The sequence below is a fragment of the Tenrec ecaudatus genome, chromosome X (genome assembly GCF_050624435.1).
Source record: "Tenrec ecaudatus isolate mTenEca1 chromosome X, mTenEca1.hap1, whole genome shotgun sequence".
In the NCBI taxonomy this organism is placed as follows: Eukaryota; Metazoa; Chordata; class Mammalia; order Afrosoricida; family Tenrecidae; genus Tenrec; species Tenrec ecaudatus.
In genome coordinates this window covers 42,839,588-42,859,798 of record NC_134548.1, presented here as the reverse complement: position 1 = coordinate 42,859,798, position 20,211 = coordinate 42,839,588, and the positions used below count along the sequence as shown (strand labels likewise).

At 44.8% G+C, this 20,211-nt stretch overlaps 1 protein-coding gene across 1 annotated transcript in view; it reads right to left on the bottom strand.

Annotated features, from left to right (window-relative positions):
- Positions 1-20,211, bottom strand: part of TSPAN7 (tetraspanin 7) — a 139,208-nt gene that overhangs the window by 6,060 nt on the left and 112,937 nt on the right. Inside the window, exons 2-6 of the mRNA XM_075538750.1 lie at positions 12,319-12,507; positions 10,005-10,079; positions 8,486-8,581; positions 6,940-7,095; positions 2,448-2,531 (exon numbers count right to left, since the gene is read on the bottom strand). Of these exons, the coding sequence (XP_075394865.1) occupies positions 2,448-2,531; positions 6,940-7,095; positions 8,486-8,581; positions 10,005-10,079; positions 12,319-12,507 (600 nt within the window). The remainder of the gene's footprint in view (positions 1-2,447; positions 2,532-6,939; positions 7,096-8,485; positions 8,582-10,004; positions 10,080-12,318; positions 12,508-20,211) is intronic.

Sequence of the window (20,211 nt, the reverse complement as noted above, 5' to 3'; positions counted from 1 at the left end):
TGACGGGCATCTGTAGGGCTGGTTTTCCATGAAGTGGTACCTGGTGAGTGGCCACTGGCTCCACCACTGTCTACATCATAGTCTGACAACATAAGCAGCAGCAGTTCCCAGCATCAGGACATTCTGCCTCCTGCCTCATGGCAGCAGGGTCCTGTGGGTTAATGGTATTAGCTGTGCGATGCCAGTGGGCATTGTGTTTTCTTATGCCCACATCTATGCGGCACCTTGAGGAGAAGTTAACTTGCTATAGAGTTTCTGTTTGGGGGGCCAAAGGCCCTCTTTTCTCACTGCCTCAGGAGGAAACACAGCTAGCTCTGAATCAGGGATTTCTTCAGGTTGATTACTGTTTATTTGGCCAGATAACCAAGTGGGGAAGGAACTGCTCTGAGCATAAATTACCTGATAGGGAGAGAGAGAGAAGTGGGGAAAGTATTCATCAGAGTGGTATTAAGGCCTTGAAGAATGGTTCACTTGACTCAAGCCATCTCATTAATGAAAATAAGATTCTCTCCTCAAATATCCACAACTCCGCTCCACCACGACCCCCTGCTCCCAATCACAGCCATCTGAGAATATTGTTAGATAAGGGTTTCCATCCCTGGTACTCCAAGCTCTTTGAGACTCTCTACTCCCCGTGTACAGTCTTCGCATCACAATCCCGTGTACAGTTCTGAGATCATCATCGAGAGACTTCAGTTAATACGCCATCCCTTCAGGGGGACAGCCCCCTCCACAAAGTCTTGGCACTTTCTGGACTAAGGAACTGAAGTGACAGAGATGTGTTAGAACACCTGGATTTTCAAGGCTGGCAAGTGCATCCTGCACATTTGCAGCAGTCACAAGGTTTGAGAGGTAAGAGGTCCTCACCTCATCCCCCCCATCATTACAATGATTCGCCTGAAGGGTTATGACTGAAATATTATAGCAACCAGAATAAAGTTCCTGGCAACAATTGCTTTGGAAATATCTCCGGAGCCTAGGTGATTTGGCATTGCGTGTGATACTCGTCGGTGTGCTGACGTGTCCCACGGTTTTAGCCCCTTCATAAGTCGCTAAAAAGGGAACCATGAGGAAAAACCAGTATGACGTTGTGCCCGAAACAGCACCCCCTTCCCCCAACCCACCCATGCTGGCCCTATCCTTAATGCTCTTGTGCCATGGGAAGAAAAACAGTTCTACTGGTCTAAGACCCTCGAGAAGATGGACTGATGCAGGTGCAGCATCGATGGGTTCAAACGTAAGAACAATTGCGAGGAAGGCACAAAAGACCAGGCTGTGTTTCACTCTGTTGTAACACAGGGTTGCTACGAGTCAGACCGACTCAATGCCGCCTAACAACAACAGTAAGACTTTACTTGTAAAGCGAAACTTCCAGGCTAATGTTCAATTCCTTGATGGTTACACAGGTACAGTTAGTTCATGAGAATCTATTAAGCCCTGTATGTATAATGTATGCATTTTTCTGTATGTGCCACACTTAAAAAAACAATGAAACAGTTTTTTAAAATGGAACTTGAATAAAGTGAAACTGCATGTGGAAGGAAAGAGGGGCAGGAATAAAAAAAGATTATCTGAGGTAGCTAATACAGAGTCCAGGCAGGTCAAGTCAGAACTGTGGGAGCAAGACCGAGACCATATCAACTGGGCTTTATCTAACAATATATATATGGTTATGAGCTATAAATGCCAATCCTTCCACCAATAGCAGTATTATGACAATAACGTATAATTTGGCAAGGAGAGGCCAAGGTCTGTGAAAGAGACGTTCAGTATATTACTAGGTGGAGGGGAGCTACATTCTAGATGAGTTTAATCTTGTTCCATCCTTGAGTATTTGTGGCTCATTTAATTTACCCAATTACCTCTCCTGTTGTTTTGCTACAGGCTAGGTGAGTGTGTGTAAAGTGACATAAAATTCAATAAACAAAAGTTCCATTTCCTTTCAAGAAAGGTAATAGTCCAACCTTATGGTTCAAGTAAGGGCTTCAGAAAGGAAATTTGCTGAATTTAGGTTGTCGTTAACATTGAAAACGCTTTGACACAAATCCATAGGCACTCAGACTTCAAAACCGGGCAGGGCAACCTGGAAAAGAAGCCCACCAGCCTCCCAAATCCAGCCGAGCCATTTGATGTGTGGAGTTGTTGTTTATGCTTCAAGTAAGGCAGCACTTTGTGCAGTTAACCTCCATTTGACCTACAGAAGAAACAAGTTGTTTTTCTGGAGCTAGTCATTAGTTGAACTGCAACTGATATTCCCTTGATGGCAAAATTTCATTTAGGTTGAAAAAGGAAAATCAATAAACAGATGACCTGAGGACTAACAAGCAAGGCGTTCTGACCCCATCTCTCAGCCTTTCCCGAGGCACAGGCCAACAAACTGGAACCCAGGGAGCAGCAACAGGAGAGCACACAGGACAGGAACATTGACCCACAATGTAGGAAGGTACCTGGGAAAATGCAATCCCAAAAGCTACTCCAGCGATGATTCCCATGTTAGTCTCCATGAAGCTGGTCACCAGATCATAACACCCCTGGAAGCAGAGAGAGATGGTATCTTGAGACACATTTAACCCCGGCCAGACTAGGCTACAGTCACCTAACAAGCTCTCATGTGCTGTTATTGTTGTGAACACCCATTAAGTGGACCCCCAACTTAACCCCCATGCACAATGGAACAAAAAGCTGCCTCGACTCGTATCAACCCATGATCCGCTGCAGGATCACAGCCTTTATGACCCATAGTGGATGTCACTCATGAGGCCTTTCTGTCACGGCCCTCTTTTTCGGGAAGCTCCAATGAGGCCTGCTCAGCACCAGGGGACCCACCACTGGCAGATGGGTGGTAGGTAAGCACTAGGGGTGCATTGGCTTGTCCCATAGCACCACCAGGCTTCTGATATCCCTTAAGAGTAAACCAACAGGCTATTTTTTCACAAGGCAGCAGAAAGGGAGAGGTGGAATGACAGTGGGAAGACAGGTAGGTGGCTATTCTCACACCTTCTCCAATGGTAATGGGCAAGATGGCATTTTGCTGTGCTCGCCCAAGTTCGTGTATTTTCTCCTCACAATGGTGGTAAGATAGAGGACTGAGGTTCAGAGCAGCATCAGGTTTAGGTCAGCTCAAAATAGGAAAACATTACCCTGATGAGAGAAACCAGAGAACTGACGACAGTCATTTTCTCCCTCTGCAAAGGAGTTTAATAGAGATTTCTTTTTTTTTTTTTTTTGAGATTTCTCTCCATCATTAACAAACTCACTGCTTGAGAAGGTTCCTGTCTAATCTATCTAGTTGCTGTTGCCCCTTTGATCCCTTATAGACAGTTATTTAAAAAGCAGAATGGTGAAGGTAGACACTTTTACAAGGTAAATTATTGCTTGGTTTTAAGTAAATTCTAGGTATACTTGCAGTTTAAGGTTAAAGATGATCTCTGTGGTTCATCCAACTTTCATGGTCCTTGGGGTCCGTGAGAATTTGAAATTCTGTTTTGTAGTCTCCCTTATTGATAGGGATCATTCCACACATTATCCTTTCCCAAACCTTTCTCTTTTGTTTATAAACCTTAGCAGTCCTAGTGGACATGAAATGGTATCTCATTCATGGTTTTTGGTCATCCCGCCCCCATTTCTCTTAGAGTTAATGAGTTGGAGCATCTGTTCATGTGTTTGGTGACCATTTAAATGCCCTCTTTGGTGAAATATCTGTTCCAGCCTTTGTCCACCTTATAAGTTATTGTTTTTTTTTTATTTTAACAATTTATTGGGGCTGATACAATTCTTTTCACAGTTCATACATATACATACATCAATTGTATAAAGCACATCTGTACAGTCTTTGCCCTAATCATTTTTTTCTCCTCTTTTCTTTTTTTACATTTTATTAGGGACTCAAACAACTCTTACCACAATCCATACATATACATACATCAATTGTATAAAGCACATCCATACATTCCCTGCCCCAATCATTCTCAAGGCATTTGCTCTCCACTTAAGCCCCTTGCATCAGGTCCTCTTCCCCCCCCTCCTCCACATTCCCCCCTCCCTCATATGCCCTTGGTAATTTATACATCGTTATTTTGTCATATCTTGCCCTATCCGGGGTCTCCCTTCCCCCCTTCTCTGCTGTCCCTCTCCCAGGGAAGAGGTCACATGTGGATCCTTGTAATCAGTTCCCCCTTTCCAACCCACTCACCCTCCACTCTCCCAGCATCGTCCCTCACACCCTTGGTCCTGAAGGTATCATCCACCCTGGATTCCCTGTACCTCCAACCCTCATATGTACCAGTGTACAGCCTCTGTCCTATCCAGCCCTGCAAGGTAGAATTCGGATCATGGTAGTTGGGGGAAGGAAGCATCCAGGATCTGGGGGAAAGCTGTGTTCTTCATCGATACTACCTCACACCCTAATTAACCCATCTCCTCTCCTAAACCCCTCTATGAGGGGATCTCCATTGGCCGACACTTGGGCCTTGGGTCTCCACTCTGCACTTCCCCCTTCATTTAATATGAGATATATATATACACATATACACATACATATATACATATACACATATATACACATACATACACACACTTATATCTTTTTTTTGCATGATGCCTTATACCTGGTCCACCTTATAAGTTATTGTTTTTTTGCTGTTGTCAAAATTATATATATAATTAGATTTCTATTAGCTATGTGGTTCCTGAAAATATTCTCCTAGTTGGTAGCTTGTCTTTTCCCTTTTTTGGTATAAGTCTTTTGATGAATAAACATTTAACATTTTAATGAAGTTTCATTTATTTATTTAGTCTTTGGCTGTGTTTGCTTTGGGTACTAACCAGTCCATTGCTAAAAGCTAGGCCAGACAGTGTTGCCCTTGCTTCTTCTAAGAATTTTATGGTTTGGGTTTTAAGAACACATTTAGCTTCTTACTCCACCATTTTGAATTTGCTTTTCGATATGGTGTGAGAAATAGATCCGGTTTCATTTTTCACTATTTGGCTACTACTCCGTCAATATCCTCAAATGAAAGTGATTGTCTGGCAAGGGACAAGATACATTTAGAGAAATCTGCTGCTCACCCTTCGGGCAATGGAAAATACTTGCAAGTGACAGGTTCTTCATAGTAGGAGACAGCTGACCCCAGACGGGTTGTAGAAAGAATTCTTTGGTAGTTGCCGACCAAAGTGCTCTGCTCTTACAAAATTTGAAGTAATCCCCAGGGGACTAGAAGTTTAGACAGTGCTGCTAAGCCAATGGAAGCAGCAGCTATATCATCCTATTGCTAAAGAAACTAAAACAATAGCTACCTTCCTGAACAAAACAATAAATATCCCGTTAAACTATTTCCACCCCCTTCCTGCTCTCTTCCACCTATCTGTATAAGGTAAATAGATTTCTCAGCCTCCCAAGAGTCAAGAGTCATCTTTCTGGGCTATCAAAGTATAGGACACATGACATCAAAAGAACTAGAGACATATCTGTTGGTTGTAAATAATAGGATTCGATCCATTCTAAGAATGTGGTGGTAGGTAAGCTTCCTGGGAAAGGCAGAAGAGGTAGGAGGATTAACTTTTACGGGCATCTACAACTACCCAGCTCTACCCCATCCTCATAGCCCATCTTTTATGCACAATTTGCCTGACACTCAGGAGAAATAATTTGTCTCAGGACTCATGTGGACTTTAAATTAGGATGTTTCATGACAGGATAAGGGGAGTAAGAGGCATGTTAGGCCCCTTTTCCTTCAGGTATTTGAGGTGTCCAGAAAAACGTACCATGGGACTGAGTTGGTAGAGGAAGAACCAGTGAGTGAACTCGGCTTATCATTCAGCAATGAAATGAAAAAAACAAAACAAAAAAAAAACGCTACCCTATCTTTTGGAAAATAATTTTGGGATATGCCTTCAAATTTGCTTTCAGGATCTAACGAAAAACATTACAAATACCTGCATCATTTCAAAGGAAAGCCATGGTGTGGCGTAGTGGAAGACAGAGCTCCCACTACCACCACTACCACGATTTTATCTTAGCAAGAAAAGAGCATTTACTCCATGGCTACACAACCAAAGGTAAACCCACTAGGTCCCCACCCCCCAGTCTTTAACAAAACATCGTTTATTTATATCTGGCATTTCTCTAAAGGTTTCAGACTGTAGATGGCCTTCACACCAGCTCAATCATGTCTTCATCATGTTTTGTGTAGAGTGGACTGCAGAATTGATTTTCTTCCCTTTCATCTTCCTCATTTCGGCTCTATGCTAACTTTAAAATGGTACCTAACCATCTTTTTTCTCCCCAAGTTTTGGAATGTTCAAATGCCAACCATGAGTTGGACTTGTTACTATGTGCCATTGAGTCAACTCTAACTCCAGCACCCTGGGTTACAGTGTAGAACTGCACCATGGGTTTTTCCAAGGCTGTCATTTTTGCCAAGGTTGATCGCCAGGTCTTTCCTCCAGCGGAGCAGCTGGTGGGTTCGCACCTGAATGCTTATTTCGTTTACTGTAACAATGAACTCCCCATAAGCAAGGCTGCCTTCCTCGCAGAAGCAGATGCTGTCTGTCAATTTTACTCTGCTCTTCTGGCTAAAGACTGGCATTCAGCTGCCAATCATTTCCCATCTTAAAGGCATATTAAGCAGAAGAAAGATAGCCAGAAAGAAGAAAGCCCACATTCTCTGTCTGACACAAGCGTCAGGGTTACCAGCAATCTGCAGCACAGCCTGGTAGATTCTTGCTGTGGGAAGGGAATGCAAGGCTGAGTGGGTCATACGCTCCGCTTTCAGAAGCAGGCGGCCTCAGGTGCCTCTCTAGGTAATAAAGGACCTCAAAAGAAGACTTTTGAGTCCTTCTTGGACTATCTTTTCTAATCTACTGGTCATAATTTTCATAGACACGAAGCAAACCGACCCCCAACCTTTCAGCCCCGATCCCATCAGGAAGGGCAGGTACCTTCAGGTTAACTTTGGTAGCAGCCACGGTCAGATTGTGGAGATCCTGGGGGTTGCAGTCGGTTTCGTTCATGCAGCAGCTGGGCGGGATGCCATGATCCAGGAAATACGGGCTAGTGCTCCAGTTGGTGTAGTTCTGCACACCACAGCAGCTGAGCTATTAATAGGGCAAGAGACACAGTCAGAGAGTGGAGCGTCACAGCGATTGTGGTCTCCTTACGTATTGCCCTGTCATTTTAAAAGGAGAAACCCAGGTCATACCTTTAAGGCCATCTGCACAGGTCTGAAGAGTAAAGAGGAAGTGACGCTACCTCCCCTAACAACTCTACTTGCTGCGATGCCCCCGGGAGCTCAGCGAAGGAACTTAGTTCTAGAGTATACAAATCACGCAAGTTTTCGTGCCACCCCCACAAAGCAATGGTTCTCAGTTTTGACTGAGCACCGCCAAGACAAGACTGGTGTGCTCGGGGCTGTTAAGAGACACAGATGCCCAAATCAACTCGATCAGAATTGCTGATGGGGGTAGGCAAGGCCAGTGCGGTTTTACAAGAGAACGAGAGAGAGGTGCCCCTGAAGAGAGACACGGCGGTACTGGCAAGCTACGGCCTATCAATGCCCATTATAGCAAATAAAGGAACCACCCCAGTTGGTTTGTGCATCATCTATGGTCGTTGTCTGGCTAAAGTGGCAAGGCTGGGTGGTTGGAATAGAGACCAGCTGGTCCTCAAAGCCTAAAATATTTACTACTGGGTTCCTTACCAAAAAAAAAAAAAAGGTTTGTAGACTCCCGAAATACAGAATATTAAAACCCACAGGGCAAAAGTATTATCAAGTGGTCAATTTAGGTAAAAGATATACAGGGATTGCTTATACTATCCTTGAAACTCTTTGCAGTGGTTCTGAAATGTTAGCAAAATAAATAACAAAATATAAATACAAGCATTGCTTCGGAAGTTAAAAAGCACCACCACGATTCCCTCAGGTGATTCTGATGGGCAGCTAGGCTTGAGCACCTCCAGTCAGGACACATCTTATCTATTTCATTTCTTTCCATTCTTCAGCAAGTGCTGGGCATCTTGGCTACTTTACAGAGCTGAGAGATGCCCTGCTCCTGCTGTGTCCACTCTCCACTTCTACTATACTACTGAAGTCAATGAGCCAGTGAACACAGGTCACCAAAGCTCTCGACCCAGCCCGAAGGCATCTCTTCTAGATAGTCAAGCTCCAAGCAAGGCCAGGAACTTAGTGTCCGATTCCTTTCGTAGTGTTCAGAGGTTCCGGGCAAACTCGTCTTCCATGATTCCTCACAATTATTACAGATGAAGGGCACCCAGAGGGTGTGGTCCTTCTCGACTCAAATCATCTGACAAACTGGAGCCCAGTCAAGTATGGGATGTCCTGTGCCCCCCTTGGAAATCCAACTAGACGTAGAGCTGGAGAACAGGAATGAAAGCAAATGCCACCAGGCGCAACATGGCCAGTAGCCCGCAAGTCTAAGCCCAGACCTCACAAGTGTTGCCACTCCAATCTCCTGCCCCGGAACTTACGCTGCGCTGCACATGATCCACTGCCCGGCTTCGCTCGTCGTTCCCGTTGTAATTTTGCATGGCATCGGTGTAAGTCCTCAGGAAGGTGTCCTTGATCTATGGAAGACGAGGAGGAATGTGGTTCCAGTCCTCTGCACCCCAACTACCTTCGATTCCTATTCCTGTCTACCCTCTGCGGAACCTCTAGGTACAACGGTAGGCCACTGAGGGAATGTCCCATTTCCGAAGACAAAATAACTAAGAATTCTCTAAGGAGTTTATTACGTTGAGAAAGGAAATGTTTTAAACTGCTCCCCTCACATCCTTCCCATTAGCTCATTGGTTCACGAAAAGACTGTGATGGTGCATTTCCCAAACCAAAAGCCCCAATTTTCTCATTATTTCTTTGAATTGATTAATGCCCATGCTTTTCCTATATAACTTCTCTTACTCAGGGGAGGGATAATACATAGACCAGCAGTTCTCAACCCTTTGGGGGTTGAACGACCCTGTCAGAGGAGTCTCAACATTCATAACAGTAGCAAAATGACAGTTATGAAGTAGCAATGAAAATAATGTTGTGGTTGGGGGTCACCACCACACGAGGAACTGTATGAAAGGGTCACGGCATTAGGAAGGTGGAGAACCGTTGGCTTAGACCATTGAAGCAGGGTTTGAGAGGGAGCATTTGGAAGATCTGATCTTTTGACCAGAAATCTATCGCTATTCTACTGTATGAATAACACAAAATCAATTTTCACTCATCTCTATCAAAGCAAAAATAAATAAATAAAGGAGAACAAAGGATGAGAAGTCTTTTATGTTCATAAAGGGCCAACGGGGTACTTTCTCCCCTCTGTGAACACCTTTGATATTGGGCTAACTTTGGAGCTGTTCCCCTGGAAATCTGAGGAAGCTGAAGTGTCACGCGTGCTACTAGGCTACACAGCATATGGTCAGACTGACCACCGATGGGTGAATGTTTCTGAACTGAGCGGATGACAATGACAATAACTCCCAGATGGCACACTTAGAACAACCGTGAACACATTACATCAGTGGGCTTCCCACTTCTAGCCACCTCCCCCAGCCCACTTTTATAACACCGTGTCTCTACATTCTGGTTTTATTGCTGTTTAGGGGGAACTATAATGGATTTCCAAGGCAGCCAATTATCCCTTTGGCTTGGCCTTGGCATCTCAGAACCCATCGGTGATACAGACACACCGGCACGCTGCTGAAGCAGTTCTCTTAAAAGGGGTATATGGCCTAGATGGAAGGTCACTGCTTTAAAACAGGCTGGAGCATCATTTTATGAGATCGCCAGAGAAAGAGAAAGGAAGAGTCACAAGGAAGGGCTGCAAGTGGGCCGAAATGCTTGCGTTGTGTTTTTGATTGAGATTGCAGCCCATCATATGTGACCCTTTGGAGAAGCGCAACAGCACTGGGGGGAACCGCTTCCCCCACATGTCAAAGGGTTTCATGAACACCCTTTTTCCAAAGACCCTTTGCCTGAGCTCTCCAATTTTTGTCTACTCACCTCATGACGGAACACAAACCCGGATATGCCAGCTACGAGTTCGGCCAGGAACACCAGGGACAAAAACATGGCGTACTGCAAAGCAAGTGGACAAGGACCAAGTCAGATATGTCAGCATCAGGAGGAGTGCTGCTTCTCCAGGGCAAGGCTACTTCTGGGTTGGCGGGTGGTTAGATAAACCCTCACACCGCCTAGAAACAAATGTAGGAAATCCATTTCTCCAGATTTATCCACATGAGCTTAAATCTAGGATGGCACCTAACATGTGTACATATGTCAGTGTGCACATGCTGAGGAGAGCTGGGGAGAAAGGCCTTGTGCCTGTCAGCTAGACTCAACCCCGAGATACTTGGAAGGGACATTCACAATGATGAAGTTGTCTACTCTTTAGAACTACAGTCTTTGAGCTATAAAAGACTGTTGGGGACACCAGACACAGTTTCCTCCTTACTGCTTCCTCACAGTGGTCATCTAGTAAGGGTGGGTCCACTCCCTTAACCTGCTGACCCGCAGTGTCCTATTCAGTTTCTAAACCATTCCAATGACTCAGAAGACTTTCTTTCCTTTGGCCACAAGTTTGACCACTTGCAACTTTGACTTTCTGGTGCTGCCTCCCTTTCCCCAGAAATACAAGGAGCCAGCCCACCCTCTCTTCTATATGGGGGGCCTTTCATATGTGTGAACAAAGTCATGCTGTGTTACCTGGTGCCCCATGAAAAAAATCAAATTAAGTGTTAGAATACTTGGTGACTTTGTCTACTATCCTTTGATACCGGGGGACAAAAGCCCAGGGAAGCTACAACCTTGACACTAAGCTGACTTAAGGTAGAATCTGCTTTCAGGACCAGCATCCTTTTGTTTCTTGGTTAGGTAGGGAAGGATAGGGGATTTTTTTGGCTAGGTTTAGGGCAATCTTTCTCTTCTGTGGCTCTAAAGTCAATGCGCCACTTGCTATTCATACTACGGAACAATAGGTTCTCAACTCTGGTTATACAATATGATCCCCTGAGGGAACTTTTAAACATGTGAGGTCCGAGCCATAATCAGAGACCTGGGCCTAATGGGTTGAAGGTGGGACCTAAGGAGGGATTCTTTAAAAAGCTGTCCAGGTGACTCAAACAATGCATCCTGGATTGAGGACCATGACCTATATCAAAAGAAACTTCAGTGATGGTGAGAAGTACCAGAAGGTGGACTCAGGGTACTAGGATTGAGTGAGTAGGTCACAGCAGCAATTGCTCAATAGGGCCTTGCTATGGTTTTTGCACTAACCCAGAAAAATCAGTGGTGGTCCAGGCATGAAGAAGGCGGAACTTAACCAGTGTAAGCACCATACCCACAATAATAGTGCCAACAGAGAGACTGATCAGTGTCCATTTGGATGACGGTTCCTTTGTGCGGATCATGCTGTGGGGCAGTTCTGCCACCAGATGTCCCTGGTGTTGTTAATGGGGTTGATGCTGAGGGAATCCTTACTTCTCCCTTTCTCAGAAGGAGACCATCTGAAATACATCCTTCTCAACTACATTTTCTTGGGAGGAGAGGTCCTGGCCAACTTTGAACTCTAAAATTCATCAGCATGATTTCTCAGAAATGAAGAACATGGGTAGTGAGTAGAGTATTAGGCAGCTGGTGTATTGAAGAGTTTAAAACCCTGGTCTACAAAACAACAACAACAACAACAACAGCAACAACAGCATTTCAACTAAGCCTTCCCTTTCCCTTTGGGAAATATCACTGTTCCTATTAGAGTAAAGGCACCCAGCGCTGGTTCTGGTTGTCAATTACTTGGCAAAGCATCGACCCTCTGCGCAGGGACGCTTATCATATCTCAACAGCCATGGGCTTTAGAGTAGAGCAGGCACCGGCATTGAAGCATGGATAGGCTCAAGGAAGCAGGAAGCATTTCTTTAACAACTTGGAACTGAGTGGCTGCTTATGTTCAAGATGCTGCTTTGCCCAGCAAAGCTGCACATCAAGTGATCAAGGACATTTCTCAGAATTCCAAACTGGAACAGGGGATCTTGCCACGAGGTTACAAATAGCCCACTGGAATGACTGGCCACGGTTGTGCCAGCATCTACACCTGGAAGGCCCAGGACTGGATCTCTTGTGCCAGGCTGGGGTTGCAGTGGTTTTTCTCTCTGAGGGATTAGAGGGTGGATTAAGTAAGAGCCTGGGTTAAAATCAAAGTGAATGAAAATGAAGTTCTTGTTTAGGGCCTCAAGAAGAGCCACTTCACCTTCACATGATTTATATTCAAATGCAAGTCAGTTAACAACAACAAACGAGCAGAGCTTATGTTGTGACTTACCAGCTTCAGCATCCATGGGCTGCCTCGGCAAGTTGCAAAGCATCCAAACAGGCCAAAAATGACGATAGTGGTGCCGGTCCCGATCAGAACATAAGGAGCATTGGTGGAGTTCTCCGCAATGAGGGAAATATAGGTGCCGAGTGTGAGTTTTCCCCATACTCCAACAGCCAATAGGATCACTCCAGTGATCTGAAAGTGAGAAGAGAAGGGTGTGAACCCACTGCAGGGCTAGGCAAGAATCAATACCGAGCCATGTGATCTGGACCAGAAGACTCCAGTGCCCATGAGAAATGCGGCACATGCTGCAGGAGTGCTGGAAGCAGCCTGGAAGAGACCGTTGACTACAACAATCACAGAGCGCAGAGATCTTGATTTGGGGCAATTGATCTAGCCCGCACACCAGCTCAGAGGCAGTTACCATGTTCAGTGAAAGTCAAGCAACCAACGAAGAACTTTGAAATAATTTTTTTTAAAGCAGCTTAAAGAGTCTGTCACAAGAGAGGTCTCCGGACCCTCTCCCAGCTGCTTCGTTAATACTGAGCTGAGTGTAACCACTGCAGAGTATCTATCCCCCTCCTGATCCCCGCTCCCACCCAATGAAGAGCATAACACCATCACTGTCTTGGGTAGCATGTGTATTCTGACACACGTGTGTTCTGACAATACCCTGCATGATGCTTTAAGGAAGAAGGCGATGTGCTGTGCCAAGCATCACAAAAGTCTCTACAGAGGCAAACTACTAACAATGCCTGATTTCCCATTGATGTGCAGTCTGGTTTACATTAATATTTATTCTTGTGTCGTATGTAGTATGGCACACAAGGATTGGAATCATTCTTGGAAGTAGCTGTAATGTTATTCGGCAAAGCCTGCTGCCTGGCACTGAGGAATGTCTAAAGTCTAGAACATTGTGTGCTAGTCAAGGCTTCATGTCTGGGTGTAGACTCAGGTCACAGGCTGTGCCTTATTGGCAACCCCTCGGAGGCTATATCCAGTGGTTAGTTTTGTGTCTCCCGTCATCTCCCCAACTGGCCTCTCCTCCAAGTTGCCAACAGCTTAGCAACTTGTTCGGTCCAGAAAGCTTCCGAAGTGTCACCATATCTAACACGATGGAGGTTTGAAAGAAGCTTGGGTGGCAGAGGAAGCACTTCTTTCATTTTGCCCCATCTTTTCACCCTGTGCCCTCGACCAACCCCCTCGGATTTAGCTTGCCTACTCAAGTGAGGAAGATGGGACAGTGGCAAAAACAAGCTGATACTTCCCAATACCCACCTCCCCACGGTTTTCCCTGTCAATGAGCACACTGTTGCCTCAGTCTATGTCAGTGAACACCATAGAGTAATGCTATACAGCACACTGAACAGCAGTGTCCCTGAAGATGCGTAGACCTCTTTCCTGCACTCTCTGAAAACCTGCCTCCACAGTTTGGAGTTACCCAGCTCCCTTCTCACGATCAGATTATTTCTGTGTGCAACAGGAGGAATGGACCACACATCCTTCCCCAGACCATGTGAAGGTGGATGATGAGACCAGCGAATACAAGGGCTTGGTGATGCACTCCTAATTCCCACTCCGATAACCCTTCTACTCTGTACAATCACTGCCATCCAAGACAGAATTAAAAGTGTCACATCAAAAAAATCACAGAACTAGTGCCACTTTTATAAGGCCAGGGTGAATCATTGTGGCATGGCTCTGAAAAGAAAGTGCTTGACCCTAATATTTAGGAGAAGGTGGCCCAGAGGAAGCCTACTGGCTTAAAAGTTCCCATGGGGACTGGCTGTGATGAGCTACAAAAAAACCCAGAGCACAGAGGCTGCCTAGCATTCCAAGTCCTCTGCTGACACCTGGTGGTTTCCATCAAAAGTACTTTCCTTGAAAGCCTCTTCTGCCAAATCCAAAGTGGGAAAAAAAATACATGAAAGTGCTCCTCAGCCCCTAGAATCTAAAGAATTAGCTCATGAGGAAGAATTCAACAAACACCACATATATATAATATGGCAGGGCCTGAACTCTTATCATTCAATTTTATCATTCAATCTTCAAGCACAAAGTAAATGCCCCGTTCTCACTGAAAACATGCATTTCACTTCTTTAGATCCTCACTCAGCTACTAACCGAACAGCTGGTGATTTAAACCCACCCAGACCAGTCCAGGTGGTCAGTTCCCCAAAAGATTACGACATAAAACCTCAATGGGGCGCAATTCTACTCTGTCACATAGATAGCATCACTGTGAATTCCAATGGACTCGATGGCACCTAATTAATGCCTTCTATTTTATAAAACAGAACCTATCTAGGACCAAGCATTTCTAAAACATCTGTATCAGCGGAATACTGTGACGTAACTTAAAATGGAACCCAAGAGAACACGTCCCCGCCATACTTATCACTCCATTTCACCCACGGAAAGCTGTGAACATCACAATGTAAATGTCTTGAAGAACAAAAATGCAGTTAAATGAGTCATTGTTTTGCCTCCAAACACTCAGAAGCACTTCAGCCATGGGCTGTGCAGCTGCAATGTCTATGCTGGTCTCTCCAGTCAGCGTGGGCACACACTGGATTTAAGGAAAGCCGTCCTCCTGAGCCTTGTCACTGTCGCGAATGCTCTTGTACTTCCGGGGCCAGTGAATTAGTGCGGCACGGTGATTGCCTTAACACATTGTTATATGCAGGATGTCAAAGGGACTAACAAGTACATTTTTATCCCTTTTCTTTCTTCAAAACAAAAATTTTAGAAAACAAAACCAATCTTCTACTATCCACACTGGATCCTGATCTTCAGAGAGGAGAAAGAGGGTGGCCCAGAGGGATGTTCCTTGAGCTTTCTCTGCACAAAGAAGACAGACCTCATTAAACTGGTTCACATTCCTTCCTGTCTCAGTGAAAATCTGCTCTGTGTTTGGGTTTGAGAGAACAAGGTACATATGCCCCCTTCCCCAAACCAGAAAATACTGTAAAACCTGAAAAAGCCAGAACTTTATGGAAGGTGGGTATCTGTCAGTGAAGGAAAATTAAAAATATTTTCCATTAAAAGCAAGGATAGAAAAGTGTTGGGATTGCAAACCAATGGCGGGAAACTTTTGCAACCTGGAAAAACTAAGCTGTCCTGTTGAATTCCAGTGTTCAAGGGTTTCAGGTCTGTGAACATATATATGATCGCTATTCTACCAGTGGCCCAAGTTCATGTTTAGTATATCATGCAACTTAAAAAAATGACAATAGGAAATTGAGTTATAGATACACATTCAACTCAAACTTGCTCCCATTTTGTAGATTCTGACTCGCAGTGACACCAGAGGGCTCGGTAGAACTGCCCCTGTGAGTTTTCAGGACTGTAACTCCTTTCAGGAGTAGAAAGCCTCGTCTTTCTTCGGAGGGGTGGCTGGTGCTTTTAAACTGTTGACCTTGAGGTTAGCAGTCTAATGAATAACCCAGTACACCACTAGGACTTCACAGATACACAAGCTAACTAGAAAAGACCCTTTCCTAACAAGCCATATGGGATAGAAAGTAGAGTATGGAAGGGGAAAAAAAACAGCCAAAAGAAATGCATGATAGGCCGAAATCTTGGCTAGATGGAATTTCAGGTGAAAGCTACAATTCAATTATCACTCCAGAGGATGACAGGTCAGTTCTCTCAAGGAGTACACACAGCAGTAGTGTGAAATGTTCCCCTACTCCGAATCAGTTTGAACAGCCTCTGAGTTTCAGAGACTGTACCTATTCACAGGAGTAGAAAGCCCCGGGTCTTTCTCCCATGGAGCATCTGATGGTACCAAACTGCTGACCTTGTGGATTGCAGCCCAATTCATAACCAGCATACCACCTGGGCTTCAGGCACCAGAATATCGAAGAAGCCAGTAGCTTCTAGCATCGTATGGTCTTCTCTTTAAACTCTAGGAAGCAATCCTGAGAATTTGTCATGTTTATAATTTCAGATATTATGATAAGTTATTTGTGTGTCTATTTAGTGTTTTAAAATAGACTAAGACAGATGATATTGGAATTTGTCAGGTGAAATATGCACCCTGCGGGTATATTAAGGTGGGTGATAATTAGAAGGAGCCCTGGTGGCAAAGTGGGTTATGTGTAGGGCTGCTAACCACAAGGTTAGCAGTCCAAACCCACCAGCCACCCCCAATGAATAAAGATGAGGCTTTCCAGCTTCATTAAGAGTTTCGACCTCTGAAATCCACAGGGACAGTTCTACTCTTCCACATAGACTTGCTATGCCTTGGCAAGGACTCGCTGGCAATGAGTTCTCTTTTAGGAGTTAGAAGTCCGGGGTATTAGTTGCAGCTGTATCACTAATTAGCTGTGTGACTTTGGGCAGCTCATCTAACCCCTAGGTTTCTAAACATGGCTGATCATTGGACTCACCTGGGGATCTGGTGAAACTACAGCTGCCTGGGCTCCTCCCTCTAGATTGATTCATTAGGTTGCAATTAGAACCCAGGGCTGGACCAAGTTCCCAGGTGATTCCAATGATCAGCCAAGTCCGGGAACCTAGGGTCTAGCCTTTATGGGCCTCAGTAATGCTTCGATATGAACTCCAGGGGAGGGCTGATGCCAGGAGCAACATGTCAGGTATTAGCATGTCACGGGAACAGGAGCAGAGGGGAGGAAAACTGAGCTATGGCTGGAGGAAGACAGTTAGTTCGAGGACAACACTGGAAAGCAAGATGAGGAATAGGGTGGGGAAACCAGACAGAGTGGACACATCTCTGAAAGTAGCTGCCAATAGAAGGAGAAAGAGTCACGACAGATAGAGCCTATTTTTATCCTCCAAAGACTGATGGGAAACCAAACTCCAGCACAGTCTACTGATCCCAGATATGCCAATGACCCGACAGGGCGCTCTTTTACTTTCTTACAAGTCTAGTGCAGCTGAGTAAAGAGTTTATTTCTTATTTAAAACACAGCTATAGCCTATCAACCTGGTGGCTCAGTAGTTTAAGCATATCACTTGCTAGCCAAGAGGCTGGCAGTTCAAATCCACCAGCCACTCGGTAGGAAAGATGAAGCTGGCTGCTTCTGTAACGATTTACAGTCTTGGAAACCTGAAGGAATTCTACTCTGGCATATGGAGTTGTACTAGTAGTTGGAATCGACTCACAACCAGTGAGTTTTTATAGCCAACCCATAGAATTTATGCTTCAGGGGCTAGGTTAGGAACCTAGAGCAATTTGTCACAAATTCTAGCTTTTATTTGGATTTGATCTGTACCCACACAGCCACGGTTTGAAGAGCAGATTGTCAAAGGCAGCAGAGATGCTTTGAATGGCAGAAAAGGGCCTTGACCAGGAACTGCAGCTCCGGCTGTCACTCATCACAGGCTTTTCCTTCACCTCGGAGGCGAAGCAACTACTTATTTCCTAGGAATGGCTCCAGACATGCCCTGCATCTGGCAAACAAAGTCTCCACCTCCAAAGATGCTACAGTCACCAGAAGGACCACCTTATTAAGCAGAACCTTTTACTACTTTAATTAACCCCCTGCAAACGAGGCACACACAGCTCCACCATAATACTTACCGGTAATTCCGTTATTCGATGCAAATGGTCACAACAATGTTCTGGACATGTTAATGTTATTAAGGACTCTCTGTCCTACTGGAAACATGAGAAAGAGTGAGCAGCCCTGAACTGGTTTCTCATTTCCTTTGCATACCCCCAAATCTATTCAGGACTTCGTGCCACAGCCCCCAAACAAAAGAAATCACCAAAGAAAGGTTCTAGAAGCAAAAATAGCAACACCAAAACATCATGCCCCATTTATGAGCACACTGAGAAATATTCCAGGAAAGACTCTTAAAAGGCAGCTTATTCTGAGTGTCTTGACATTACTTTTTATTTATAAGTATCATTGAGTTCTCCTGGAAAATGTTTGTGGTTTTTGATGGCAACTAATTAAGAGTTGTGCCTCAGTTTCGAGGCTTTAAGAGCACGAGAAAGGAAGGAGGAGCAAAGCAGAGGTCAAGATTTGTCTAGTTCATCACACTTGAGCTCCACTGCTGACCCAAATATATAAATAGATAACATATAGGTGAATGCCTATGAGGAATTGGGGCCAGCAAAGCCACTTATGTGGAGATTAATGTACTTAGAAACCAGGACCAGCTGTACTGGCTAAAGTGGCAGGAGCTTAATGTTTGGAAGATTCCCTTGATGCCACATCCCCTTCATAAAATCCTAAAGGTGATCTCACATCTCGCTTGTGTTTGACATCTGTAGGCAGTTGACGGGCACAGGGGCCAGGTGAGTGAGTGCCTTAATGCTGTTAGCAGGCAGGCAATCAGCACTGGAGAAAGGCCTTTGGAAGGAAACCACTTCCCTCAATGTCCATTCTTCAGATGGCTGAGGATCGGACAGGACTATGGGAGAAAAAATAGCACCAGCTCTCTACTTAATAACAAAATACACTCAGTTCACCTGTTCTGGGTGGTTTAATTGTGTGCCCATGAACAAAGAGCCTGATGGGAAGGACTAAAGTCTTCTATCTCCTTTGTATCCACTAAAGTGTCCCCCACCACGTCCTGTACTTAAGTTTCCAAGAGAATACACCACTCAAACATTCTGCCTTAATGTCCATTTAAACAGAATCATAACCTCCACGAGTTCAGATTTGTCCACTGAAAGTCAGTCATTCTGTCTTTAACCAGCCGTGACATACCTGAGTTTCCTCTTGGGAATATCACCGGTACAATCCATAATGGAGCATAGGGGTGACTGCATCTTCCAATTCAGCGCCCTTACATGACTGGGGTCCTGAGCAGTTATTAGATGGGAATGGACCACAATCAACTAGTCCTGACACTCATTCTACAAATGTGATCCTAAACTGCCAACCTGTGCCTGGGCGGCACACACTCCTCTCCTGTTAACATTGTTGAACAGATGGGTGCTCTTTTGGAGTTCCAATTGGATCAAAGACAAGATTTTGAAAAGCGAGAATTTTCTTCTCATAATTTCTACCCAGCATCCTCACCTTCAAAACATCACAAACAGATCCCTTGTCCTACATTCAAAATCGAATTGATGCATTTGAATTATGGTGCTGGCAAAGAATATTGAAAGGACCATGCACTGCCAAAGATCCAACAAATCTGTCTTGGAAGAAATACAGCCACCATGCTCCTTAGAGGCAAGGATGGGGAGACTTCATCCACATACCTTAGGCATGTTATCAGGAGAGAGTGGTCCCTGGAAAAGGACATCATGCTTGGTAAAGTAGAGGGACAGCAAGAGGAGGACCCTCAATGAGATGGATTGACACAATGACTGCCCAGTGGCTGCAACACCAGGCTCAAGCATAGGTTGGCACAGGGCTGGGCAGTGTAGTGTTTCTTTTGGTTGGAAGTAGGGTACCTATGAGTCAGAACGGACTTGATGGCACCAAACAACATGAATATCTTCATATCCATTATACATACATGTTCTAGGTAAACAGAAGAAGCTAGAGTTCAGGCGGTGAAGAGACTATTGAAAGCCCATGCTCTACTTGGAGGGTGGGGTGACCTGAGTATAAATGACTAACACACTTAGCTACAGACTGATAGGTTGGAGGTTCAAGTTCACCAGAAGCTCTTCAGCAGAAAAAAATCAGCCAGTAAAAACCCCTGTGAAGTAGAGTTCTATCCATCCTGATTCCATAGCAACTGTCTGCTTTGGTTTTTAGGGCATTTGAGCCAATGAGACATAACTTCAGTAAATGACATGCTGTAAACCAGGGCAAACAAGCAGAATGAAGCAGGTGTGCGGTACCCAATAACAAGCTCTCCACACAAACAGCAGGCTGCTGGTCGCCTTGCAAGGGCCTTTTCTCCCGAGGTGTTTTACAATGGGGTGGAGAGGAGCCTGCCATTAGGGATTTCCCTAACTTTCCT